The 27901-nt window shown below is 36.5% G+C and overlaps 1 protein-coding gene across 7 annotated transcripts; it reads right to left on the bottom strand.

The window, feature by feature from the left end:
- Positions 1-1082: 1082 nt before the first annotated feature.
- LOC120428066 (CLIP-associating protein) lies at positions 1083-27412 on the bottom strand. 7 transcript variants are annotated; one of them, XM_039593025.2, is made up of 24 exons: positions 27225-27412; positions 26061-26160; positions 25762-25971; positions 21526-22823; positions 21280-21467; positions 21035-21085; positions 20277-20417; positions 20051-20164; positions 19925-19945; positions 18592-18690; positions 18381-18525; positions 18014-18308; positions 4523-4699; positions 4207-4460; positions 3902-4145; positions 3759-3846; positions 3417-3509; positions 3108-3336; positions 2855-3033; positions 2649-2790; positions 2411-2585; positions 2142-2348; positions 1958-2082; positions 1083-1897 (listed from the first exon to the last, which is right to left on the bottom strand). In XM_039593025.2, exons 3-24 carry the CDS (start codon positions 25951-25953, stop codon positions 1837-1839), a joined length of 4518 nt encoding a protein of 1505 aa, XP_039448959.1. In that variant the 5' UTR covers positions 25954-25971; positions 26061-26160; positions 27225-27412; the 3' UTR covers positions 1083-1836. The 7 variants fall into 7 exon arrangements, with proteins under 7 accessions (XP_039448959.1, XP_039448960.1, XP_039448964.1 ...); XM_039593026.2 differs by having other exon boundaries at positions 21352-21467; positions 25762-26160; XM_039593030.2 differs by lacking the exon at positions 20277-20417 and having other exon boundaries at positions 21352-21467; positions 25762-26160; positions 27225-27411.
- Between the last annotated feature and the right edge of the window lie 489 nt (positions 27413-27901).

Genomic DNA, 27901 nt, shown 5'->3' on the forward strand with positions numbered 1-27901 from the left:
TTAAAGAAAAGGGTGAAGATTGAAAACAATGGACAGTGAAAGAAATATATTATTGAAGAATCAATAGCAAAAGAAAGATAGTAATTAATGAAGTAGATAAAGAAATTAACAATAGTTAATAAATAGAGGCAACAAACAAGCTTAGATTGTATAAGGGCAATTTATAGGGCAGATGAAAAATTATTCAAATAGATAAATAAAGATAAACAAAATTGACATCGCTACCAAATTAAGGGAAAACAGACAGTTTGTTACAGCAGCATCAATTAGTAAATAGAGTGGAAAAGCGTTGAGAAATAAGAGAATCAAGAAAATAAAATCGAAAACAAATGGACGATAATAAACAAAAGGCGTGTTAGATAATCAGTGAAACAAAATAAACAGAATATAAATGGTAGATAGAGAACCTGGAGCCTATTAGAGGAGGACGGACACCTCAAACCAAAAGCACCAATCGAAGCACGAGAACTTTCAAACGGAGGTACCAATCGAGCAAAAGACAAAGGATTTTGCTCGATAGGCACCTCCGCTTGACAGCTTCCGCGCCTCGATTGGCACTTCAGGCCTGAGACGTCCGTTCTCTAACAAGCTCCAGGCTCTCTAATGGTAGATAAAAACGGAAAGAAGAGAAACCCCGTTGTGCGATGTTTCAGGTACATCCACAGCAGTTGACTCAACATACTGCGCATCAAAACAATACCGTCTACAATCACAAATTACTTCCCTTTCCTACATTGTTGCGCCCCTTTCTTTTAGCCGTCTCGACTCTGACCCGCGGTGGTCAAAGGTTTACGATCCGTTTCCACAGGCCACCAGCTAGGTCATCATGAAAACCAAGCCAACGTGGAGGTAAGAAAATAGGACACTCGCAAGGAACCAGAGCTATACTGTTCTGATCAAGATAATTCGGATGATCTAACAGAACTACGGATGTAGTTAGTTACGCTCCTTCCAGGATGTTCCTTACGTGGACGTCAACCGAAGAGCACGCAACAAGGTCAATGCCATTGCATGCTCTTAGGTATCAATCCTTGGCCTGCATGAATTGTTCGATTATAGTTAAAGTAATACACATTACGACATATATTTTTAGTATTTTTTTATTAGTTTTCATAATTATGCCATTATTAATGGCGACTAGAAATTCCGGAAAGTTGTATACAAATTGATCAGAATATAGAAGCGCCTGTACGTTATTACTAAATTAATATTGGTTATGCAGATTTCTTATTGTAGAAACTTTTTTTTATAACCTTGTATAAAAAACTGAGTTATTGCTTCCGGCAGCAATACAACGCAAATGGGAAGGTTCTGTAACCTGGCAAACATTGTGTTTGGATAGTGTTTTTTTTTCTTTTAAGCGTACAATAATGATTAAAACAATTTAAAAGGTTTCGTTTGCCTTCTTTTTAAACCATATTCCTGTTTAGCATTAAATAACTTCATTTTTAAAGTAATAAGCTGTAAGTTGTATTACCATATTTTTACATTTATTTAGTGAAAAGCTTTTCATGAACAAATAACATCCAAATGTGTATTACGCTTTTCGATTCTTATTCGTAACAACTGAGACTTGCAAAAAGGATAACTAAAATTAGTAGGTTTTTTCTAGTCACATTGTTTTATGCTTTGTTAAAAAAGAACATTGTTTGTATGCTACTAGAAACAATATCAGGCTTCAGAAGCGATTAATTTAAGTCAAAAGTATAGTTAATGGAGATAAGCACTTGTTGGAAATAAATATTACTCATAAATAACTGAAATGTTTCTACCAAATTTACAAAGCAGCTTGGCGATCTTGCGTCCTTTGAATAACAATCACATGGCATGTTTAGATCATGAACTTGAACCCTTACTGGTGCTTCCAAGGGCTTTTGCGATGTAGACATTCAGCAATCTGTAAAAAAAGTTAATGTTTAAAAAAAAATCCGTAAATCTGGGCAGTTTGTATTGTTACCTTATTTTGCTGGCGTTAAGCAGTGCAAATTTTGGTTTTACTTTGTCTTCGCCCATAACAATATACAGCTTAACCATACAAAAAACAGCTGCTTTTCTAACCATCGATTGACTATCGTCTGCTAACTGTAAATCAGGAAATTACAACTATTAATTTAAAAAAAAAAATGAATGTTGAATATTACCCTAGCTATGTTTGGCATGATGTTATCTAAATGATTATCTGTCAAATCTTTTCCTTGCTTGTGGGCCAATTCTGTCAGTATCTTGAGAGCACAAAGGTTCGCTGGAAAGTCACCTGTTGCAATGACTGGGTTCAGGATGTTTACAGATATATCGAGTGGCAAAACGCTTGCTATTTTCACCACGATGATGTCAATCTCGCGTGAAACCTACAAACAATAATATGGTTAGATAATATAAATTTCTGGATAAGATTTTATTTCAAACATACCTCTTTGCTGATTTTGTAGCAGTCAATAATTTTCAGCAATATCAGTTCCAAAAAATTACTCCAGCATGATTTCATTTCTGTGCTGCGTACAATCCGGCCCAGCGTATGCAAAGCTGCTACTAATACTGTATTGTTTTGTGATTCCATTAGGTTCAAGAGCATCTTCATTATAGCTCTGTATAAGATGAAAAAAGTAAGTTATGAATTTTGCAACAAGCACAAGTAATACAAAACATACTTGAAGTTTTTGATAGGTACTTCACAATTACCATACTTTATGCACGTTTGCAGATTTTCCAAAACTTGCACAATCACCTCAGTGCTAGTGTCGTGTGATAGTATTATTGCTGCTTTCACAATGTCATTCTCTTTCACTTCATCTAAAACAAGTAAAAAAGCCAATTGTAAACATCTAAACATAAACAATCTTATCGAAGTAATTACTTTCGACAATAAGTTCACCAGTTTCCGAAATAGTATAGCTGTGGTGGCGCTGTTGCTGGGCTGAGTTTTTGTGAATCATATCGATACCATCCAATCTGACCGTGTTCTCGGGTGTATTGGATTCAGTTGTTGTCGCGGACTGAGTTTTTGAACCGTTGCACGAATCATCTTTTTCTAATCTGCAATAAATGTGTGATAATAGAATACAGTACAAATGAAGCAATAAAAACGACAACAAAAAAGCAAGACCAACCCCAAGTGTCCGTTAAAGCCATTAGAAGAAAACTGGTATGCATCTGGATTTTGCATTTGCATCTCTCCCATCTGACTTATTCCAGAATCCTTACTGTTGGCATCACGATCTAACTTTGCTTCAAAGCTGTAGTTTTGTATCTCGGCCGTCGTTTTTCTAAGATTCTTATAGATTTCTTCCGTGTTCATGGAGTCGGTTACGTCGAGCGAGGTTTGTCGGGATCTGTGAACTAATGATAAGAATGTTAACAGTCAAAGTCAACAGAATAAACTGTTTAAAAAAACAACAAGCAAAGTTTCAACTACTTACTAGAAGCGTTCTGTATACTATAAGGTCCCTGCTGAGGACTTAGCAATGGTTTCGGACTTGAAGACGATAATGGCGATGATGGACTATCTGTTCCTATGGGTGAATCAAAATGTATTTAAGAATAGCTATTATTTGAAACAATCTTCAAAGAAGGATTCCTATTTTCTAAAGGAGAGAAAAAGAAGTCTAACCTAAAAACTACTTAAACTTTTACCAACTTTTTAGAAAATTATTATAGCAAATGCAAAAAATAATCGAACTTTTTTCTGCCACTGTCAAGACGTGACGTATACAGAGTGGACATGATTCGAGTTATTTTTCTGAAGTGTGTGTTTAACATACCTGAGGTACTTCGTCTAATGTTCTGTTGAATGATTGCTTTTGCAGTGTCTTGGTATTGTTTTGGAAGATTAGCCAGCGTCATCGTCATCTAAAAGGAAAAAAAAATTGATGCTATTGCTATTTAGATTCATCGCAATGCTCACCTGTGATGGATTGCAATTATACAGCGCCGCTATGCAGAAACGAGCTTGTGATTTCAAATCAGCACTTTTTTGATCTAGTGCAGTTTGGATGATCTTGAGTATAGCCCTGTCAACCAGTTGTTGTGTTTGACTATGTATAACAAACTGCGCAGCCGTACAATAAGTCGTAGCCAGGGTTGTCAAAAACTTTAACGTCGCTTGTCGTGTCTTGGTGTTGGGGGTTTGCGCGGCGTCTATCAGGATTCTAGAATTAATAGACATTATAAATCGTGTGAAAACATGAATTAAAACCTAAAAGAAATTACCTAAAAACGCACTGCATTTGCAGATCAGCCGGAAAGTACTCGTAGATTAATTGAAGAGTCTTCCATATTTTACCGTGCATGGAACCAAGCAAATCTCCTCCCAACTTTTGAAACAACCTTGTCAATAATATGAACAGCCAGTCATGCAAATCATTCGCATGTGAAAGGATCAATTCATTGACAGTATCGAGGAATAGCGCGTACACTTTGATGTGCGGATCCATAAACATTTTCCGAAAAAGATCCAGAACACACTGAAAATAAAAAAAAGAATATTATGGTCTAAAACTATATTATTTTCTATTTAGAAAATTACCTGCAGCTGCTGAGAAGTCAACATTTTTCCATCGCTCAAGTATTGCGTAAGGTTAATCAGGCCGTCCTTTCTTTCTGACCAGTGTGTTGAAGCGCAAAACTGAATGATTGTGTCAATGTCTTCGATCATTGGGCGAGAGCTGTCCAACCTGGTTCTGGATCCGTTCCAGGAATATGACTGGAATATTTTTTAATTGTTATATAAGTATTAAAACATGTTGATATTTTTGTGATCGCTATAAAATTTAGAAATTAAAATTTACAGAATTTTACTACACAAAAATTGTATTGTTTTCAAATCTGCGCGAATTGTCAAACCACAACAAATATGTTTAAAAATGCGTTTTGCATGGATTCGGATGTTAGATAAATGGCCGGAAAGCGTACCAAATGTCATCGAAATCGTGTTCCCCAGTTGAACACAGCTCATGTAAAGCGTTTCCAACTGAAATCAAGTTATAAATAGCTCAATAGGAAGCGAGAATCAAGTTTATATCAACAGATTTACAAAATAAGTTGCTTAAATAGTAAAAACCAGCCCATTTGATGTATTTATGAGCGAGTGCTTAACCTGCTAAACATACGAGAATTTCCCCTATTTTCTTGTTGATCAAATTAAAATGAATTGAACTGGATCTCACTTAGGCTGACTGCTGACCACGTGGCCTTTCTAAAAAAAAAATTCTATAAAAAAAACAACAAAATGCTCATTAAGTTTGCTTTTATGCATATATTTCATGTTATAGGAGAAATATACCCTTTCTAATCAAACACCTATCTTCGTCATATGGAGAGTTTGATGCTCGATTAAAGCTCCAAAAATACTCCAAACTCCAAACTTACCAGCAACAGCAGCGCCTCGATTAAGCACGCAAATGTATGCCACTTACTGGCCAAAAAGGTCAAATTTAATGCACTTTTGATCATAATTTCTATTTTGCGAGACCATTTCTCATCATTTTGGTGGCACACACATCCACACGCAAGATCTGAGGTTAACTGCTTAACGAAAGTCGCCATCAATATCTTTTCACTTGCCCTAACGATTTCAAAGCGCTTAAGATATAAAATTGCTTCCAACTACCGGCAACATGTTCTTTTGAACGTTACTTAGTCACTCACATGAAAAATAATCCCGAAACATGTAAATAATTAGCAAGCGCTATCAAAAAAACAAACGCGCTAAGTCTTTTGACGTTTCAATTTTGACCATCCATTCTAATCGAAGGTTGAAGAAAACCGAGCAAGAAGCGAAAGCAAATAAAGAACAAAGGGTGGCCACCAACACCACCAGCAGCGCTTGTGGTGTTGCCAGGAAACTTTCTCTATAAATGCTACTCTCGTGAGTGTTCGCTCAAAATTTCATAAATGTTGGCAGCACGAAGCAGACCCAAACGAGCGTTGGAAGAAAAAAGAACTAAGCTGAAAATAGAAAAATGGGCGTAGCCCAATGCACACGAATGATCAGAATGCGTTTTTGAATTATTTTTTTAAAATGCTTGTAAAAAGAATAGCATAACTTTTAATAAAAGTAAAAATAAACAGAAATGTTCACAATAAGTCGCTCTACTCGTTGGTGTACTTGGTTTTACTGAATTTCAAGGAACACTCCAGATTATCCAGCATCATTCAAACAAGACCGCTTATTAGGCTTAAAATGGGTTTATTTCCCCTAGTTTGAAAGTATAGAATAATCACTTATATTTCAATGTCACAATATTTTTCAATAAATTATTTAATTATATATTTCTGCAGATTCTAGAGGTGGGCAAAACCGCTCATTTGTGTGAGCCGCTCATTTTCGTTCGCTTGTAAAATTGAGCGGCTCATGAAAAAGTTGCGTTCCTTTTTTTTAGCAAATTAATAGTAAAGTTCATTTAAAATATTGGGGCTTGGCACGGAGCTATTGTGCATTTGTCTGAGCAGATGTGATTGGTGTTAAAAAATTCAAATACAATCGTCCACTGGTGCGGAACAGATTAGAGATCGTCCAATGTCCAAAAACCATAGAAAATCTGAAGCATCATCCGATTACCGGGAGAAAACCGTGAAAAAATAAATAAAAATATTTTAAAAAATTTACAAAAATCAAAAAAAAATTAAATAAAAAAATAAAAATTAAAAGAGAATTATAATAGTAGTTTATGCAACAAGTTGCAAAAAGAGGATTTTTTCAGCACGAGTCGTACATTTCGTGCTTACCATTTCATTAGGGCACAAAACTTTTGTAAACAAGAGTGTATCCCTCTCACACCTTATGCAAACTGTCATTTGAGTGAAAGGGATACACTATTGTTTACAAAAGTTTTGTGCCCTAATGAAATGTTAGGCTCCATTTATCCAACGAGGTTCACCGAGTTGGATAAATACGAAGAGTGCTGAAAAAATCAAGTTTTGCAACGAGTTCCATACAACATTTTTTGCAATTCCGAAAAACACCCATTGAGTGAAATTTTATGTCAAATTTTCATGTATTTTGTCAATAAATCGTTTAAATAAAAAAAATGTTGAAAAGCGTTACTTTTCGAAACAAGTGCTGAAAAGTTCATCTTTTCAGCACCCATTTCAGTGCTGAAAAGTAGAACTTTTCAGCATTTGTTTTGAAAAGTGTTGCTATTCGATTCTGTCGATTTGGTACAGAAAAGTAGGCTATTTCGTCGTTCAAGAATGACAGGAAAAGTACGTAGTTTCACGACGGAATTGCAGAAAAAAAATAAATAAATTAAAAAAAAATAAAATAGATTAAAAAGCTTTAAATTTTTTTAAAAATATTAAAAAAAATTAAAAAATAAAAAAAATAAAAAACAAATTTAAAAAAATTGAAAAAAAAATTAAGCTATTTTAACGCATTTTTGTATTTTGGATTTTTTGCATTATGGAATTTTTTATTTTTAGAGGAAAAATATTCTCATATCCTTCCTGATCCTGCGTTACACTGTATTACGACACGAAGCACGTTTTGGTGGACGGGTTTGTTTAAAAGATTCCGTCCACCGGTGGACGGATTGCATGCCTGAATAGGCAAGAGGTATTGGTCCACAAATAGACGGTTTTGTTGGCAATATTCTTCAGGAGGAAACTGTCTACTGGTGACACTAATTTTCGTTTTTCTTCAAATTGGAACAACATTTAATTTGTTTTTAGTTTAGGGCACTTGAAGGACGGGTAGATGAACAATCTCAAGCATTTTTGAATTTGGTTTATCGTAAGTAGATCGGATACAGATGCAAAAAGGGGTCGTGCATAAACCACGTGGCCTTTTTTTGGGAATTTTTGACCCCCCCTACCCCCCATGGTTTTTCGTGGTTTCTCGCCAACCCTCCCCCCCCCCCCCTTATGGCCACGTGGCTTATTTCTCTGAAAAATCATAAGAAAAAACTTTTTGAATTCAAAAATTAAACTTACAATGCATTTGTCTGTATCAATCTAACCACCTCAGACTCAGTTTTTTTCTGTTAACCCTATCAAACAAGAAATTTGAGAAAAAGTTTGTCTCCTACCACTGCTTCGATTACAAACTGAAAACCAAAATTATTTAGTTGCAAGCAATAGAATGCATCTAAAATATAAATGCTTTAAGACTATGAATTGTGCTCAGAAAATCAAACCAAATAAGGCCGATGTTTTCCTTTGTGGACCATCATTCAGTGAGGTACTCCTGGATTTTAGCTCCTGAAAAGTGCTTCAAAAGTGCAAAAATGCCTCAGGGCAAGAAAAAGAGGCGGTCCTCACCAGCAGGATCGGCAGATTTGAAGAAGCTAAAGAATGCCGAAGCGCTACCTGCAAAGCCAGGCAGTTTGAGCAAGGACGCTCAAAAATTGTCTGGAAATCAGTTCGCTACCCTCCCTGTGGACCTGAGCGAGAAGGAAGAATTTGAACGACGGGAAAAGTTGCCACCCATTTTTGTGAAAACATCGTCATCGGATTCGGTGCGAAAGTGGCTGACCGGGTTTATCAAATCTGGTGCTTTACGAGCTTCCATTCGCTTGTGTGCTGATGGACTCAAAATTCTGCTACCTACCAGAAAGGATTAAAACTACGTTCGGGATTTCCTGAACAACACAAAGATTGAATCACAGACAAACAGACGGGACACTCGAGTGCCGAACCATCGTCCTCCAAAAACGGTTATTTCAAATTGAATTTTGTTTCGGCATCCATTCACCCGGCGCTGATGGCGCTGCTGTCGTGACAGCTCGCCCGTCTTTTCTCAGTGTGTGTGATGCATGTTTATTTGTTTCTAAGTTGAGCGTGAGCACGTGTGAGGCAGAAAATGAAAATAAAAAAAAAATAGCCTTCCACCTCGAGTGCACCCGCCGGAAGGTCGCTTCATCTGTGGAGAGTTCGAATCCGGCCGAATGCACCTGAACGACGAGAGCCAGCGGTCTTGGACGTAGTGTTCCGGCGGAAACACGAGCAAACCGAAATTTACGGGCACTTCTTCGACACGCACGACTTTGGGTGTATCAATCGGTGGCGAATCTACCTCACGAGGGCGACTCGGACAGCGTGACGGACCGGAAGCGGACTGAAAACCTGAAGTGGCACACTCTTCCCAAGCAGCATTTATTGTCGCCAAGCCTTATTTGCAACTAATTCAAAACAATCCAATATTGCTCAAGCAACATGTACGCAACACTCCTGGTGACAAAAAAAGCGCACGACAACAACGCGATTGGCAACAATAGCCAGATAGTTGTGAACGTGTTGCAGCAACGTTTCCTATGCGATGCTAAGTTTTGTAGGAGAAATCGATGGTGTTGCAACAATGTAACAAATATGTTGCAAATATGTCACCATGGTGGTGAAATTTTCGGTTGCTTGACATCAAACGTGCAGCCGAAATGATTTCAAGCGCAACAAAAATATAATTAATTTCTGAGTTAATATGTTTCCGCTTTGGTTTCGCTGCAAAACAAAAATGGATAAGTCTCGAAAAATAAACCTGTCGCATTTTTTGTCGACAGAAAAAACAATTGTTTTTCTTAAATGTATAGAAGGTTATTTCCATGGCAATTCCAAGTTTACCGAGTAGAATTGCATTCTGCTCAGGATTTTTTCATGCGCTCTTAATCTTTTTAAAATTTGCTGTTTTTTCTGGAGCCATTTTAGTATCAAAATTAAAAAAAGTTGGCTAAAATATCTGAAATTATTTGGGCTTCAATCCTAGCTAGGCAAAATGACAATTCTGTAGCAAAAAGTTATACAAAATGAGTTAAAATAGCTGAAAATTGATTGTTAAAATATGTTTTTCCAATCAACCATCATGGCGCTTTGTATGCACAGGGGTGTATTCAGGAATCTTGATTAAAATTGGGGGTATAAACATTGTTGTATATGGATGTCAAAGTTTAAACAAAGAATCTGTCATGCTTACGTCAGTTGATGTTTACATTAGGAACGAGCAGGATAGACTGTTTGTTTATACTTCGGCAATGGCTATATTAAACTTTTTTACTTGAAGAAGTTTTCATTGGGAATGAGAGATATTTCAAGTCTACCATACATTTTCACATCTGTACTCACGCAAATAGAAATATTTACAATAGATTGTTGTGAACGAGAGTTAAGACAAGTTTAATTGATAAATCTACAGTGATTATTGATTAAATCTTCTTGACATAAAACGAGGTAACACAAAAACCATTTTTTTGTAATAGTTGTCATGAATTTATATACGATAATATAAAATAAATTTTGCACAATTCCAACCAGTTTAAGACCAATTAATTTACTTTGGAAAATATATTAATTCCATATTTAAGAACAAAAAATTATATATTTCCTTTGATTTGTTTGTATCAATTCAAAACTAAATACAAACAAAAAATTCTATTGTAAAATTTCATACAAAAGCTCATGCAAAAGGGTGGGTGCGCATTTTGAAAAGTTCAAGGGGCTCTCCTGCCAAATATCAGCGCATTTGCAGGTAAACTGGCTGCGCGCATCAGGGTTAAAGTTTACAAGGGATTTACTATGGGAAATTTCGTCTTTTTGTGTAAACGCTCCTACAGGTCTGAGAAAATCAAACGGCAACTTCTGGTATGGTCAAGCCTAATGGCCTATTTACAATCACTTTTCTTAGATAATTGAAACTTGACGTACGGATTGAAAAAAATCTAAATCTACGGTAAGTTGACCGCAAGTTTTCTAAGTTGATTGTAGATGACGGTCGTAAGTTACGTGCTTTTCTAAGTAACATATCTTTTTTACTTTACTTAACTATTCTAAGCTAAGTGATTGTAGATAGGCCATTAGAGGAATGGTTTGGAGAATACTTTTCACACAACCAATGCGCCATGGGTTTCCTATGTACATAGGACATTTTGAAAAAGTAAGCGAGAATTCATTGTACCTAGAGCTAGCGCGATATGTTAGGCAGATACCAGCTACTGGATATCAAGGAAACGAGAGGAATCACAAATCCGCATAAATAATTTCAAGACTGTTCAGGTGTAAACCGAAAACGCGATCAAAAATTTAAGTGGACGAATAAGGCTCTTAACTGCATATTTATTTGTCGGTGTACAGGACGCCGTACAGTTTAGTCATTTTCTGGCGTACATTTAGTTTTGAAGCCCAAAACCAGTTAGGCCGTTGCAAATATTTTTTGAAGTTTATGTCTCTCGACCGTGACCAAAGTCGAGGGAGGGGTAAAAAAATTAAAAAGTATAAACAATGAAATAAAGAGCCATGGTTTCATCATTCAAATGAAAAAAGTGTTTTAAAATGCATTATTACACCTGTCCAGTTGCTCATTTTTTTCAAAATATCAAAGTATTGACGAAAATTTTTTTTTGCGAAAAATAAAATTTTTGCGGTGCTGTACATTGGAATTTCAGAAACATTGGAAAATATTTGCACTGCCTTATTGAATTGAAAAACAAATCTCTTTCAAATTTTATTTTCTTGATTTTTGTGCATCTACATCAAAGACCAATATTGTTTACTTTTTACTCTTTGGTCTGGCAGTCTTGGTCTGACAGATCGTTATTATGAATGAAGCATAAAACCTATTAAAAAAAAATTGATTAAATGTGATAAGGGACCATCCATAAACCACGTGGACACTTTAGGGGGGGGGGGGGGGTAAGCGATTGTCCACGCTCCATACAAAATAGATTTTTTTTGTATGGACAATTGTCCACGAAGGGGGGGGGGGGTTGAGATTCCCAAAAAAGTGTCCACGTGGTTTATGGATGGTCCCTAAGATTTCTGAATCATTTACCCTCAGTACGTCCCTGCTTATGTCTCTTTGTGCAAAATGTCAAACTTCACTCCTGTTGCAGCAACGTTTCAGATATGTAGCAACTTAGTTGAACATACAAATCGAACACCCCAAATTGTGTAACGTTGTGGTAACATAGTGGAAACATAAAATTTGCAAACATTTCATTTGTCTAGAGAACTGTCAAACGAAAAAATGTTCTCGTAATCAATCATAATTTTGGCGAGAGTCAACAATATTTAACAAGAACTTGAAAAGAATTGTGTATGGTAGGTGTCGAATAAAATTTCTGGATGTTGGATGGTTCTTGGTGGGTGGTTCCCCTCCCCATTGTAAAAGGCAAGTGAGACGAGGAACCGGGGCGCGGGTACTATCAGCTTTAGGCTGATTTCGGCTCTCCTGCACCCCACGGAGGATGTTGCGTTGGGTGGTGGATTACGTACTGGGGTCCGTATCGGAACCGGGAAAAAGTCTTGCCAGGAAAACTGATTGACAGGGCTGCCCACCGGCGGGAAGCTCAGTGGCTACCGGTGAGCTTTTTGAGAAGCCCAAGTTCCCGCTTTCCGTGTGTGTGCAGAGAGCCGACTTTGTATCCAACTGCCGAGTTTTGAAGGTCACCCGGAAAATCACACGAATTAGTTTATGATTGATCCGGAAAATTCTCCTCAGCATAATAAGCCGAAACATTTTATGAATAGTTGAAATGTTATTTATTATTTTATTTGCCTGTCGATAGTCAAAGTTGTGTTCATGCCACGGCAAACGATATTGACAGTAAGCTTTATCAAGAAAACATTGCAGCAACTAATTCGCAACATTCGTCGCTCAACATGAAGAAAGTTTATTTTTGTTTCAACATTGGTACAATAATGTCACCGAAACGTTGCATTAACAAACAAAATCAAATTGTTGCCCCAGCAAATAATGGTAACTATTTTATGAAGAGCTTTGTTTCGATGTTACATTTTCGCGAATTGCAACATTGTTGCTCCCTTGTTGTAACTTAATTGGACTTAGACGTTTTTAGCATGTTGCGCGATGCTGCTTGGGTTGCTTTTACCCCACTATTAACCAGATAGGCCTGCTCCACTGCCTGCCGAAGTCGAGACTGCTGCTGAGGCGCCCGCTACTGCGGAGAAAGCCGGATCCTGTGGTGGAGTCATCTCCTTTGGAGCAACCTGCTTATACTTCGTGGACTGCTCAGATTGCTGCTGCTGTCGTCCTTTTGGCATTTTGACGATGTTGCGTCGATCGTGAGCGCCACTCTTCGCGACTTTTTTTTCGTCATTCGGCCCTTTTGGTTTTGTTCGCTGGCAACTTAATTGCGCCGTGGACACGTTCCCCGCAGATGATTCCAAACGCCCATCGTGGGGATCAATTCCGTTAGTTTTGAAATGGATTTTCCTATTCCGGCGGCCACTACTGGTGTTTTCGTGACCGGGATATCTGGTGTCAGGTGTAATGGTTCATGTTTTCGGTGGAGGAGGAATCTTAGACCTTGTCTTAGACGGAACATGCAAGCAACGGGAAGGAACAGTGGTGTGGTCTCTGTCATTGTGTTTGTCTTGCATCGCTGCAGGTGCTGCCGCATGATTTGCCTCATGAGGTTCAGCCATTGGAAACGGAACCGACCGTGGAACCGACCCACCGTCATTTTCGGCCGTCGGTCTTGATTTATTTATTTTGATTTTGTTACTGATGATCAGCAACAACAAAATTATTTCGAAACAGCTGTTAATGTTTACAATCGTTAAGGCTTGATTGTCTCACGCATACACTGACATGACACATGACAGTAATGGGTTTGTATTGGTGTGTTTGGGCTGCGCTTCGGCATAGGCTCACCAGGCAGCGTTGGCGTCGCCGTGATTTGGTGGTTTGATGAAGGACGATGGATTTCAAAAATAATTTGTATGGAGAGTCACGTCTGTTTGTCTGTGATTGAATACTACAGCCATGACGATCCAGGTAAACGCCCCATGAAACAGGTCCTTCGAGGCCTGTACGACATGGATGTGAGTGTGCTGAAAGAAGAGATCAAAACTCTTAAGTTGAACGTGATCGAAGTCTTCAAGATGACGAGACACAACAAGGACATCAAGTATCGTGATCAACTGTACCTGGTTCATCTCGAGAAAGGATCGACAACGCCGTCTGAGCTGAAAGCAGTTCGGGCAATTTTCAATATCATCGTGACTTGGGAACGTTTGCTTCCAGTGCATCGTGACGTGACACAATGTTCGAACTGTTTGCAGTTTGGGCATGGTGGAAGGAACTGTTTCATCAAGAGTCGTTGTGCAACCTGCGGAGGTGAGCACAAAACTCAAGCTTGCGAAACAATCAACGAGAACATCGAAGCGAAATGCTTCAATTGCGGCGGCGACCATTCTACCAAGAATCGAAGCTGCCCAAAACGTGCTGAGTTTGTAAAAATTCGGCAGCAAGCGACGACGAGGCACCAACCAAATCGTCGCAAAACACCACCAGCATACACGGACGTGGATTTTCCTGCTTTGGCGTCACCAGGAGCAGGATCTACTCGAGTGGTTCCAAATCTGCAGCCATTGCCGTTGAATCAGCGGCAAAGAGTTGCAGAGCATACAACACCTCCAGGCTTCAGTCAGCAACCGAGGGAAAACCAACCAACATCAACGGGTGAAGGCAGTAGTGACCTGTTTTCACCACAAGAACTTCTGAACATTTTCATCGAGATGACAACAACTCTGCGTGGGTGCAAAACTCGCCAGGAACAAGTAAGAACTCTTGGAGCATTCATCTTAAAATACAGTTCGTAGTTTACTCGTTCTAGTGATTTTGAATATTTCAATGGATTTTTGTTTTTAGTTTTAGGTTAGGATTAGTTGTTAAAGTGATTTTTTTTCTTTTTTACCCAAATGTATTCAATTCAATGCAATAATGTAAAACAATTTGAAGCAAATAAATAAATGTGATCAGTTCATAATAAAACGAAAAATACAACAAAGATTAAGAGCATTAGGCCATACCACTTATCATGTAAAAGAGATGTAATTATTATAAGAATGTTCAATAAAGACATATTTAATTTCGAAAAAAAAAGTTCAAAAAAATAAGGCCGATGCAAATATTTAAAAAAGTTTTTGTCCCTCGGCCCTGGCCGAGGTCAAGGGGGGGGGGGACAAAAAAATATAAAAATTTAAATAACAAGCCATAATCTTCACATTTAAATAAAAAAAAAGGGTTTTAAAATGCATTTGACACTAGTTCAGTTGTTTTGCAATCATTAGTTTTCAAAAAATCTAAGATCTGACAAAAACAAAAATTGTATCGAAAAAAAAAGATTTTGCATCGAAAATTTTCAAAAAATCTTAAGATTTTTTAAATAAACCCAAACATGCTAAAAATGATTTTAAACGCAGGAGAATGTATTTTAATTTGATTTCAGCTGGTTGCACTTGAATTTTCATTGCAATTTTGAAGTTTATTGTAAAAATATTGTTTTTGCCCCCTGATTTTTCGGGCCAATTTTGAAGGGGGGGGGGGGGGGGGCGACAAAAACTTTTAAAAATATTTGTACCAGCCTAAACGGATAAAAAAATATTACATAAACAAGTGAGCATTGATTCCATGTGTCCAAAAAAGAAATTTTGTACCATTATTTCTCGGACGTGCGACAAAAGGTCAAATGGACCAAAAATCGAAAGACATAAGGTCGAATGGACAAAAGGTCGAAAATGGACAAAAGGTCGACTGGACAAAACGGCGTAAGGATAAAAGGTCGAATGTGAAAAAATGAAACAAATAATGATAATTATAAACTTATCAAATATTTTTGAAAAACATATTTTCTAACTAACAAATCCGATTTTTTCTGTGAGTGAGATATTGTGAGTTTGAGAATGGGATAATTCTTTCAAACATGTGCAGTTCTTTGAAATAAAGGCGACTCCTCATTTTAATTTAATTTTAAAAACAACCTATTCTTGATTGTCATACTATTTTTGTGAATTTTTCCATTCTTTCAAACAAGAGCGGTTCTTTTAAAAAAAAAGTTCGCTTCTGAAATATGATAGAAATTTATTTTTATTTCTAGCAACAACCTTTTCTTGATTGTCATGTTATTTTTGTGAGTTTTTCCATGAGCAGTTCTTAAAAAAAGTTGACTTCTAAAATAGTTTTATATTTTTATTAAACAGCTTATTCTTGACTGTTGTAATGTTTATGTAGTTTTTTCCATTCTTTAAGGTTCTTTAAAAAAAAGTTCGGCTTCTAAAAATATCATTTAGTTTTTATTTTATTTTAAAAAAACTATTCTTGATTGTCGTAATATTTTGGTGAGTTTTTCCATTCCTTCAAATATGAGCAGTTCTTCCAGAAAAAAGTTTGACTTCTAAAATATTTTTTATTTTATTTTTAAAACCTATCTTGACTGCTGTAATGTTTTTGTGAATTTTGCCATTCTTTCAAATATGAGCAGTTCTTTTTCAAAATACTTCGTTTAAAATATTTTGTAAGTTTTTGATTTATTTATAAAAAAAATGGTTGGAATAATTTAGTGACTAATCCAATCTTCCGAATATAAACAGCTAAGAAAAATGAGGAAGTTTTGTTTCTTTAATATTGTTGCAAGTTTTTTATCCTTTTTCAATCTATCTTTCATGGTCACATAAGATCCTTAGAAAAATCTGACTTCAAAAATATACCTGCAGATATAAAAAAAAATCGATCGCATTAATTTATTATTAAATATAAATTTTTCAAAAGGTTAAATTTGGCAAATGATTTATCCTTTTTTTAAATTGAAAACATAACTAGCTGAAAGATCAGAAAATTCTTTATAATTTTACAATTTTGATCATACTTTTGGTTGCTGAGATATTTATGTTGAAAAAAAATGAAAGATAAGTTTTTTTTTAATATTAATAAATATTTTTTATTTATATTGATCATTAATGGCGTTACATTAAAATTTTATTCACGAATACTGCCCATGTTCGCAAAAATGTCCCATATGCAAAAACAGCATGCTGAGAAAAACGCTTTTGAAGTTTGTCCCACACATAAGGCTAGGTGTTAAATTTTCGCGAAAAGAAATGGATTTCCTCTTGATTTCTAAAACAAAGTACTGGATGTTGTAGGCTTTTTAGAGCGTTCAATTTCCCGGGGTTTCAAATTGCCCGGGAAATGGGAAATTTGCAACGGATTTCCCGTGAAATCCCAGAAATTCTTAAGAAATTTGAAATTTATCAAAAATTTATCTGATCCTGGTTCTGATTTATATTATGCAACAACATTGTACAGAATAGCAACTTAATTGGTTAAAACATGTGTGAGGATCGATGAATGCCTTGACTGCTTGTAAAAAAACATACAGTTTCAGGAAAATATATAAATTTTCTAAATTTAAAAGCTGTTTTAAAATTCGTTCGAATGAATTGTTATAACACTCCAAATTATGTCCCGAACAGACGGAAATAACTTGGGAATAATATTTTTTGATATTTAAAAATAATAGGCCAATAACATTTTATGTTATTTATAACAAGTTTTGTTATTCGCCGTTATGATTTTTTTGTTATTGGATTGTTATTGTAATAACAGACTAATAACATTTTTAGTTATTCTTCGAACAAATCTTTGTTTTTTTTTGTTATTTTAACAACTAATCCAATCATCCCAATAACAGTTGGAATTATTTTTCCATAACAAAAAATGTTATTCCCAAGTGGTTTTGGCTTTCAACCAATGTCAGGCCAATAACAAATTTTGTTATTAAACTCTTATGCAAAAATGGATTTTGCAAGAATATTCCATAACACTTTTTGTTAATTTAAGAGTATTTGTCATTGAAATGGCATGGATTTTGTTGTTACCGTCTGCCCGGGGTAACTCATGAGTATGGACTATCTCTTAGAAAAAAATGCCAAGCTCATATTCACTTTAATCCTTTTCTCGGGGAGAAGAAAATGGCTTTCGCTCAGTAGTAGTGAACCCGAAATGTTGAGCGATAATCCTGAAATTGATTTATTTTCGATTCACAAGACAATACAATGTATCTTGAGATTGTAGTGTATGCATGTCATAAAATTTAATTAGCACAGTTTTTGATGTTTTTTTATAGAAAATATTTTTTTGATAGGCCACGTGGTCAGCCGTCGATCCCCCCCCTCCTCCCATGGCTTTTCGTGGTTTTTCTGGTCAGATTTTCAACCCCCCCCCCCCCAAGGAGGCCGCGTGGTTTATGCACGACCCCAAAGGGCTTTGTTTGTCTGTGTTTAAACTTACATCGTTTCCTCTTCTGTACGAATCAAAGCTCCTTTCAGAGCATACCGACGATGCTTCGCTCTCATCAGATTCATCGCGCGAAACTTTCCTGTGTATTCCCAAGCGGCCGAACTCAGCGGACATTTCGTGATCTTCAGGCGACAGAGCATCTGCCAAAGCATTTTCAGCCTCTCGACTTTGCTGTAGTATTTTTTGTGCTAGCACTGGTCTTGCGGGATTCACTGGCGGACGATCTAATCTCCGGGGACTGTTAGTGCCATAGACATTTCGACGGAGTGATCCAAATTGCGTTCCTCTGAAAATACCGAAAACGTTATTTTTTAATTTTAAGCACGGTGTTTACAATTCAAACGACTTGTTCTATTACCTCGTTGGACTCGTTTCTCGGGAGTTTGCTAATGAGCGAGGTATTCCTGATGTTTTCTTGGGAATTGTACCAGTCTGTTTGTAAATCGAAGGAATCCCAAAATTGTCGCGCAGTTTGTTGGAAGGAGACGTGCTTCGAGAGGTGGCTGTAAAAGATGAGAATCAGTTAGATTAATTAGAAAATTTAGAACTGTTGACTATCGAAAACATACGCTGAGACTGAGATACTCCGGATCTTGAACGGATTCTTCTTTCTGGTGTTGGTGGTTGCTGAGGGGTGGCCGATACCGCTGAGATTTTTTTTGCTCGAGCTGAAATTTTGAAAACAACTTAAATTTAGACTTGAAACGTTCGAAAGTTCTAACTCAAACCCGCCCTCGCTTCAAAAATAAATGCAGTATCGAATGCAGTAATTTCGCCAAATATCAAATATGAGCATGAGCATGAGCTTGAGAGACCACCCATGGTAGTCCTTCTCCGTTGCTGAACAGGACCGTAATACCCTATCAGCACAACCGATCATACGTTTCAACGATCTGGTGATGTTTCTCTTATCAACAGCATGCATGAATGCGCTGAAAAGATAAAACATGAAGATCACCAAAACTAGAACTGCTGCAGATAGGTAACAGTCATTGGCCACCAACGGCGCCCGCCATGTCAGTTTGTAGATCTCGAGTTTTGTTTAATGGGGTGATGTATTATTCCCAAGGCAAGCAACCGGATGCTGCTGTTGAGACTATTCCCGTTTATTTGTGATTATTAACGATTACATGGATTATCTTAGGCAGCCGGCTGTGGAAAGATAAAACCACAAAAAATGTATTTAACAGGTAAGATATTAAACTCTTCGTAAAGTGTTTAGCTCGAGTGGATCATATACGATTCAAGTTTTGAATAGTTATAAGAATAGCGACCGATAACTGATGAGTTTCGAAGCTACAATCGCGTAGGAGAAATACTCGTTATCATGCTCTCCGGGCTATAATGCTGAGAGTTTTTTCACGCGTTTTACGGGAAACGTCTTTTCGAATTTTTAATTTATACCTCGCAAGCGTATAGCGCACCTACAAAACACATATTTTCAAATCATAGAAATAATACAAGAAAAAACAGCTATATAATTTATCAAACACGGCGACGAACGCGCAAAACAAAACTGACCCGACGCGTTGCTCGGACTAAACTGTCGGACTAAATTTGTTTATTTATTTATGAAAATAAATATAAATATCTATTACACGACTACCGAAAAACGCTACCCGTTCGTTTTTATATCAGCAGTAAGCTTACCCTGAAACAAAATATTTCATTAGTAATGTTCATACTCTTTAATTCATTCAAATTTCGCCAAATATCAAATATCAGAGAAAACTAAAACTAAACATTATCAATGTAAATAAAAAAACGACTGAACAAGAAAAGTCCAGTCTCCGTAGAGCAATAAAGTTGCTCAAAATGACCATCCGAACAAGGAAAATAAAAAAATAATAAGCTATAGATTGTTAAAAGACATAGGTATTTCTGTCATGTTTATATAATTACCTTGCTGAGCGTACTGTCCTTCTGTAGTATCGTTTTATGGTTAATTAGAAAAAGAAAAAAAAAACAAAACATATTAGAATAAATCTGTTGACTAATCATAAGTCAACGCTGCACACAAGTACTTACGAAGAGAAGCGGATCCTGAAGAGATTTTCATTCGTGCCATACTGGAGTATTGCGCTCTAGCCCTAGCTCTTTGCGCAGCAGCAGTGTCGACCGCAGAAATACTTCGCAAGCCAGCTAAATTAATAAGAATTAAAAGCATGTGAGGATGATACTTTTGTCGTCACGTTATTGTTCATAAAACATAAAACATAAAAAAGAAGAAAACTTAACATCTTAGCAAAACAACCTCTTATAGTAGATTGTGGTTGATCTCTATATGCTACGGGAATTCCGCTACGATTTCGAGAATAGGAGCGCGGCAATGATGGTGTCCGTTGCAATTTATTAGCAGCAGATAAATTTTCTGTGCTAGCGCTAGTAGCGTTGACTGTGTTTCGAAATAACGTATTTAAAAAAAACATACATACGACGATGGTGATCCAACAAGTTTGCATTGGAAGAGAAAAACGTTCAAATACGCGTGAGATAAAAAGAATAACTATGCCGTAGTAATGTTTGGTTTTGCAGTTTATCCCGTTTGCTGTCAGTGTTAACTTTTTTAGCGTGAGCAGACTGCAAACGTAGTTTATGCAAAAAGTTACAGAAAGAAGTTTTTTCAGCATGAGTGGTACAATGCTGACAAAAAAAATCTTGTTTTGCAAGGAGTTGAACACAGCATTTCCAACAATTCCCTGCTTTCAGCTTTGTTTTTGGCAATGAAATCACAATGGAATTGCAAAAAAAAAGTTTAACCTTGTTTAGTTTGTTATTCTACTTGTTATTAATTATATATAAAAAAAACTATAAATATCTGATGTAACTTTTGAAAGGAACAAATAGCATTTTGACAGCTGGAACTGTTTTGGGAATTCAGCAGCAAAGAACCAATTTTGTTTGGTTTAAAAAGACAGCTTTTTTTTGTTTACATTGCAACCTGACATTAAAAATGTTCTAGTTTTTAGTTATAGCTAGCAACAGCTCTTAGTTTGTTATGTTAGATATTACCTGGGGGTTGTGCCGATGCAGGACTTCTTAGCCCTGAAGATTGCCTACGTTCTGGTTAAAGATTGGTTAAGATGGAAAAGAAAGAAAAACGAAAAACATTGAAAGTTTTAGTTGTATGACAGGACGGTTAGGGTGAATGCTGGACAAACAAAATTCAAGATTAAGGAAATGTGTTGAATTTGATTCAAACATGTAAACAACATAAACATTCAATCGATACAGGTAGACATATACAGCACACATACTTATCACCCCACTTGGAACAGAGTTTAAGCTAGTATTGCTTCCACGCAGACTGACACTCATTGAGTTGGTACCATTAGTTCCGATGCTATCGCGTTCTTTCTCCAGGGTACGTTGAGTAGCTGGATCCAGAGATCCGTAGAGGCTGTCTGCGATTTCGGGGAAGTGTCTGCGGAAGTTCCAAAACGCACTAAAAGATAAAAATAATATTAGAAAAAATAAATAAATAAAGCACTTGATCAATTTACCATCTGCTGTGCTTTCTCGCGTCACTATCCGCATCTGCTATGCCTTTTCGAAGAGCATCTCTCAAAAGAATACAGTTCTTTTCCAATGCTTTTGTTGGCCACTCTTCGAACAACAGAACCATGACCTCACTCAAAGTGCTTCGTATGTCTTTGGACTTGGACTGCATGAGATTCTGGGTGATTATTGGCACAATTTTGGGCGCGTGAGTGTTTTTGATAACATATTTGAGCGCTACCGTTCCAGACGATGAAATTACTTTTGCTGAATTTTGAATCAGGTTGATGAGTTCTTGAAGAATGTATATGATGAATTGATCCATTCGGGTTTTCAACACCTTGCTCATGTAGGCTAGAGTTATGCAAGCTTCACGAATAACCTGGGATCTCAGCTCTTTTAAAATATCAAGGAATGCAATGGACAAGTCTTTTAGCTGCTGAGTGAATGTGGGCGAATTTTGTGCATTTATCATCAAGAGTGAGCGGATTTTCTTCAGCGCGTCCACTCGTTTTTCCCAGTCCATATTTTTATCTCCGACGATAGTATTAGTAATCTTCATGTGGTCATCCATATCACGCTGGGAAAATATAGTCAGTTGGGGTACGTTCTCGAAGGAGCTTTCGAAAATTTCCCAGGAAACGGCTCCAGCTGCTAGGAGATCTCCGGATCCCTGTGTTTCAAACAGTGGTTTGCGGGGGGTTGCTGATGGTGTCCTTTTAACCAGCCGGGTAGGTCTTGATACAACGGCCGCATCGATGTCATCATTAGAAACTGCTGAATTCAGTGCCGATGGCAATAACAAGCCGTCGCTTCGTGTTTCATCGAATTTTTGCTCCAACATGGCCATCTTTGCTGCTGGTACTTCCTTTTTCCGCAGATCAGTCCTTAGTTTATCACCAACATGTTTATAAATTTCCACCAACGTTTGTATCGCTGCATCTCGAACCGTCGGCGTCGGGTCTCCCAACAGCAGCACAATCGGCTGTATGTACGTCTTTACCGAGAGCGACTGTGTTCCATATTCGTTTAGTGCATTCACAATCGTTTGGAGGAATTCTTCTCGTACTTTAGCATTTTTGTGTTTGAAACAAACCGTCAATTTGTCCAACAGCGATTGTGGAGACACGCAGCGGCATTCCATCAGCTTGTGCAGCAGCAGTTGTGCCTTTTCCCGAACTGTGTCTCGACTGTCTCCGAGACGATCCAGCACGTGGGGTAGAATTGTCGACGTGTATGCGTTGAAGTCTTGTCCAAGACGTACTATTAGTTCGGTGAAGGCTTCCAAAGCGCGTTGTGCAATCTGAAAAAGAATTTAAATGTCATTTAATACATTTAACGTGTGTGTCCAAATATACCAAGACTTTGAAAACATTTTTTTTAATAATGTGTTACATTAAATTTAAACAAGCAGTAAATAGTCACTAGAGTGAGGTGAATGAACAGTTTGTTCGTTACATAACGCTCTTTTGAAAAAGAAATCGTAGAACTGCATACAGGGTATGGTTGTCCTAATCCGGGCTTTTTCGGGGCTACCCCCTGATTGACCCATCACTAGGCTAAATTCCAAATTTGAGCTCATTCTGACCACGGGAACCCCACCCTCTAATCGCTTGAAGTTTGTATGGGAAAATCGTCAAAATGTATGGAGAAAAGCAACTGTTTCAGTTTGTTCCCTGTGGAGGGCGCAATAGTCGTCAAATCTTTATCAATTTCCAGATGTACGATGTACAGTCATCCCACATATTCGGAACGGTTTCCAGATCGGCCAATGTTCAAAAAATCATAGCAAATCGATAATTGAACATAATGATTCGCTTTTACCTTCGTTTGAAAGCTTTTCTTGCGATCTTTTGAATGCTGTATAGAACATCTGCAAATTTTAACTTTTATATGAAGTTTTGAAGAATTACTTTGACCCTTGAAATCCACAAATTCGAAACACTTTTTTCTTACGAATGTAAACAAACTTTAGATCTCTCCATGAGCACATATTTTTTACAAAATAATGACTTCACACACTGAAATCAAAGAAACTCAAGCTTAGTGATGTTTTATACATGGTTTGATAACTTTTTTTGTGAAAATATCAGTTAAATTCAGGTGTTCCACAATTGTGGGAGGCACAATAACATCCCACAATTATGAAACAGGCCATTTGGAGGCAGTGTTTTGCTGCTCTGGGCAAAATAGTCTTGCAATGAAGTTTTTTGTTCAAAAAGTCCTACTTTTACTAGTGAAATAGCAAGATAATGTCCAAATGAAGGTTCTAAAAATAGTAAGGTCGACAGAAAAGCTACTTTTGGCATGCTATTGACAAATTATCATGAAAGTGTTCCGAATTTGTGGGTGTTCCGAATATGTGGGATGGCTGTACCTTCATTAAATTTAGAACAACTTTTCCAAAGACACCATATTTTTGGGAATTTTTGCTGAAAAGTTATTAGCTTCTGAAAATGACAATTTTTGCACAGACGGCTTTAAGGGGCTAAACAATAATTTTAAAATGCACGTGCTTGCTTGCCTGTTATGTTGCCCCTTTGAGTCGGCTGCGCAAAATGGACCTTTTCGCTAATAACTTTTCAGCAAAAAAAAAAACATAAAAATATGGTGTCTTCGGAAAAGTTGTTCGAAATTTAATGAAGGTCCTACATCTGAGAATTGATAAAGTAATGCCTTTAAACAAGCTTGTAAAAATAATCCATGTCTGAAACTTTCTTTGAAACTATCGAATTGGAAGAAATATTTCTACTATAAAAATAAAAGTCCGTTAAAAAAGGAATGTTTTTTTCACACATTTTTATGAGTTTTAGCTCTATTTTTCAGAGATTGATAAACTCTCCTATAATTTAAGAGTTCTATGAAAAACTAAATTGAACTTAAAAAAATCTGGAATTTTTTGCATTGAATTTGAGCAGCAGTTTTTAGATTTTTTGTGAATTTTCTCATCTCTTTTCAAGTATTTTGATTATCGCCAATTTTATTTTACACGAAAAGATTATAAGATTTTTTTATTTCATGGAAACATTTGCATTAATTCAATCAGGAACAGTAAGTTTATAAAAAATACAATTTTGAAAATATCGCTTATAAGTTAATTCCAGTTTGTCAAATCATTTTTTAAAACTTTTATAACGTTTTTTATTGACAGCCAAATTAATTTAACTAAATTTGATATCTCTGGAAGAAAGTTCAAACAATTTTGGACTGCCAATGGTAGTATATTTCTCAAACTACATATTTTTATTTTTTGCATGATTTTTTTTATTGAAACTTCAGTCTTATGATAACCATTAAATGGTAAATTATGAAATTTGTTTAAAATTTATTCAAAATTTAAGGGGGGAATGAAGTTTATGAAAATTGGTCAAGGGGGAAATGGAACAAAAAAGGTTGAGAAACACTGCTCTATACGGCTTTTTCGTGTCGATCAGACTCGACCATTTGAGGTTATAGCCTTTCCTCAGTGAGTAAGGCAAAAATCTGTGGAGAAAAAGATTGAGGTTAAGTACATTCAGACCCTCCTAGACTAACCTTCATGTATACATATCCCCTCAGAATCAAATTCTAAGCGAATGGCTGTGTGATTTTGGCTAAACCGATTTTGTCCGTTTTGGCCTCATTCGATCCGTCTTGGGGTCCCATAAGTCACTATTAAAATGTATGCAGTTTAGTTAAGTACTTAAAAATATATGCTAAAAAACGATTTTGACTAAAGCTCGGAAGATTGTAAAAAGGGTTGTTTTTGTAAGAAAACCCGTCATGTTATCCATTTTCAGAAAAGTATTTGAAAAAAAAACGCGTCCAAAACAATAAAGATCTGACAACCCTATCAACAGTTATAAGCACGTGTTATTTATGCACTTTTTGGAGGCCGAATCTCAGATATTTTGATGAAAAAGTTGTTCGGAACTCTCATGCGACCGATCGTTGAGTAGGTAATTAAAAGACCGTTTCAACAAGCACGAATTGGATTGGAGATCTGACTACACTATCATAAGTTGTAAGCACATAAGTGCCCTGCAATATGAAGATCTGACTACCCAATCTAGTGGTATGAATAATGAGTCAAATTGATAAAACACTGAAAACACACAGCCCTTTTGTGTCTCTTTGGATAGCGCCATTTAAATGTGAGGAAGGCACCAACCACCTTAGGGTGGATTAAGTAACGTTGTTTAGTCGGAAACCGCTACAACAGGGTTTGGCATCAATGAAGCATAGCAATTCGAGTACTTTACCTTGAAATGACTTCCAATCATCCACGGAATCAAGCCATCCACCAGCAAGCCAAGATCAACACATTCAATCGAGTTCTCGGAGTCATTGAGATACAGCACCAGATCCTCTGCCAGCAATGCTTTGATTCTCATGTCTGCTTTGGCCATCTGGGTGATGAATCCATCGATATCGGTTGGCTTGTGATACGCCATCTTCCAGTCCGGTTAGATCTTCAGGCAGAGTGCAATTTTTAAAGGAATGCAGTTTTGTTACTTCACGACGTATGCTCTTCAATACACTTGTAGGCGATAGAATTTACCAGTTAATCACAACAAACACTTTCAGTAGTTCATTATTCACATTTGTTTAGCGTACACCATTAATCAGGCCACATTAAATATTCTGTGCGACGAAAATAACTGTAATGAAAAAAGATAATTGAAACTGGGCATTAATACGTTGACAAAATAAGTTAATTTGACAAACAAATAAAATAGAAGAGAAAATAGATCTGAAGCTAAAAAATCATTTATGCAGGGAATTCTGACCTCACTTTGTATCCTTACAAACCTCTGTGAAATTCTACTGGATAGACTGATAGAAAAAGTTTAAGTCAACTCAAACCCTATGTTTCCAGACTATTATTATTTTTGCATGGTTTGCCCAGTCATATTGCTAATTAATAATTACACTTAAATTTAGTTTTTTTTTGCCTGAACAACAAATTGAAAAAAACACAGATTGTAACCATTGCGATATAAGTACAGCGAGCATGTTTTTTTATTCAGCTAATTTGCATGAGAAATTACTGTATGTACTGTCGAAGCTCCCACAACATATACACCTATTTTTGGGAGAACGGGATGGGAAACTTGAAGAGGTAAATAACTTTTAATAAAGGTTTATCGCAATTTTTTGAGTTGGTCAATGTAATTTTCTTTAAACGATGATGTCAAAGTTTAAGAAGGTCTTAAATCAATGAAAATATAACACATTTGTTTCATTGACTTAATGGCAGCGAAAGTCGCACTTGAAGTTTTATTGAAATGTAGAACATTATAATTAACTGAAATGGAAAATCTGCTATTATCTCCACAAGTTTTACAAGAAATTCAACACACAGCGAACTATCAACTACACAAAATTAAGCAGAATCTGGTTTTGGAATTTATTTATCCCATGAAAACAGTGCCAACTTGTCATCCATTTTGAATGGCATACCGTTATGTACCCAACTCTGACAGCTTTTCAATATGTTTTTTCTTTTCTAAACACAATTTCACTTTGAACCTACGTAATTTCCACAAATATTTTTAAAGTGTATCAAAAGTCTACATTCGCAGAACTAATATAGTGAAAATGTACAAAATCCATCACCTTTCTAAAGTATTGCTGAAATGCAGGCATTCGATGCCAGAACGGTATTTTCCAGCAGCCGAGGCAAGGCATCATCACCCTTGGAAAAAAATAACTTTTGTCTTACCTGCCGCTTGTATCATTCCATTTACCAAGCATTCAACGTGACGAACAAATATAGAGCTTATTTTATCGGTTAACGAACACTTTTACAGGATATTTAAGGTCTTTCATGTACAATTTTAGTAATTTTAACAACTCACTTCGTTTCAAACAGTCCAAAGCTTAGCTAAAATCTGGACAGCTGCTGTCACTTGAGTAACTCATTTTATAACCCTCCAACTGAGTGCCACAAGAGAATCTGTCAAACAATGAGTGCTCGGTTTGAAAACATTGTGAGTGTCCAAAACATACACTGAGAAAAAAGACAAAGTGGTATACATTTTATTACACACAGCGGCATATTTTTTCTTAACTTTGTTATATTTGTGTTCGACATTTATGAATGTTAAATAAAATTTATTGAGGTTTTGCAACGTGGCTCTGTTTTCAAATTTAGGCGGTGCCACTAGTAAGGTTACTTGCCTGAAATCGTATCCCTAATAAAATCAGTTGCCTAACAACTTAATTTTTGGTATAAGGCTGATACGCAGATGGGAAGGAATGCAAAACTCCATACAAAAAAAAAACGCCCAAGAAACGGTCAAGGAAAGGGTCACGAAAAGATTTTTGTTAAGCGGTACGCAGCTGAAAAGTAACAGAAACGGAAAGATTGCGTTTGACGTTTCTTCGCGCGGTGCTTTT

The sequence above is a fragment of the Culex pipiens genome, chromosome 3, assembly GCF_016801865.2.
Source record: "Culex pipiens pallens isolate TS chromosome 3, TS_CPP_V2, whole genome shotgun sequence".
In the NCBI taxonomy this organism is placed as follows: domain Eukaryota; kingdom Metazoa; phylum Arthropoda; class Insecta; order Diptera; family Culicidae; genus Culex; species Culex pipiens.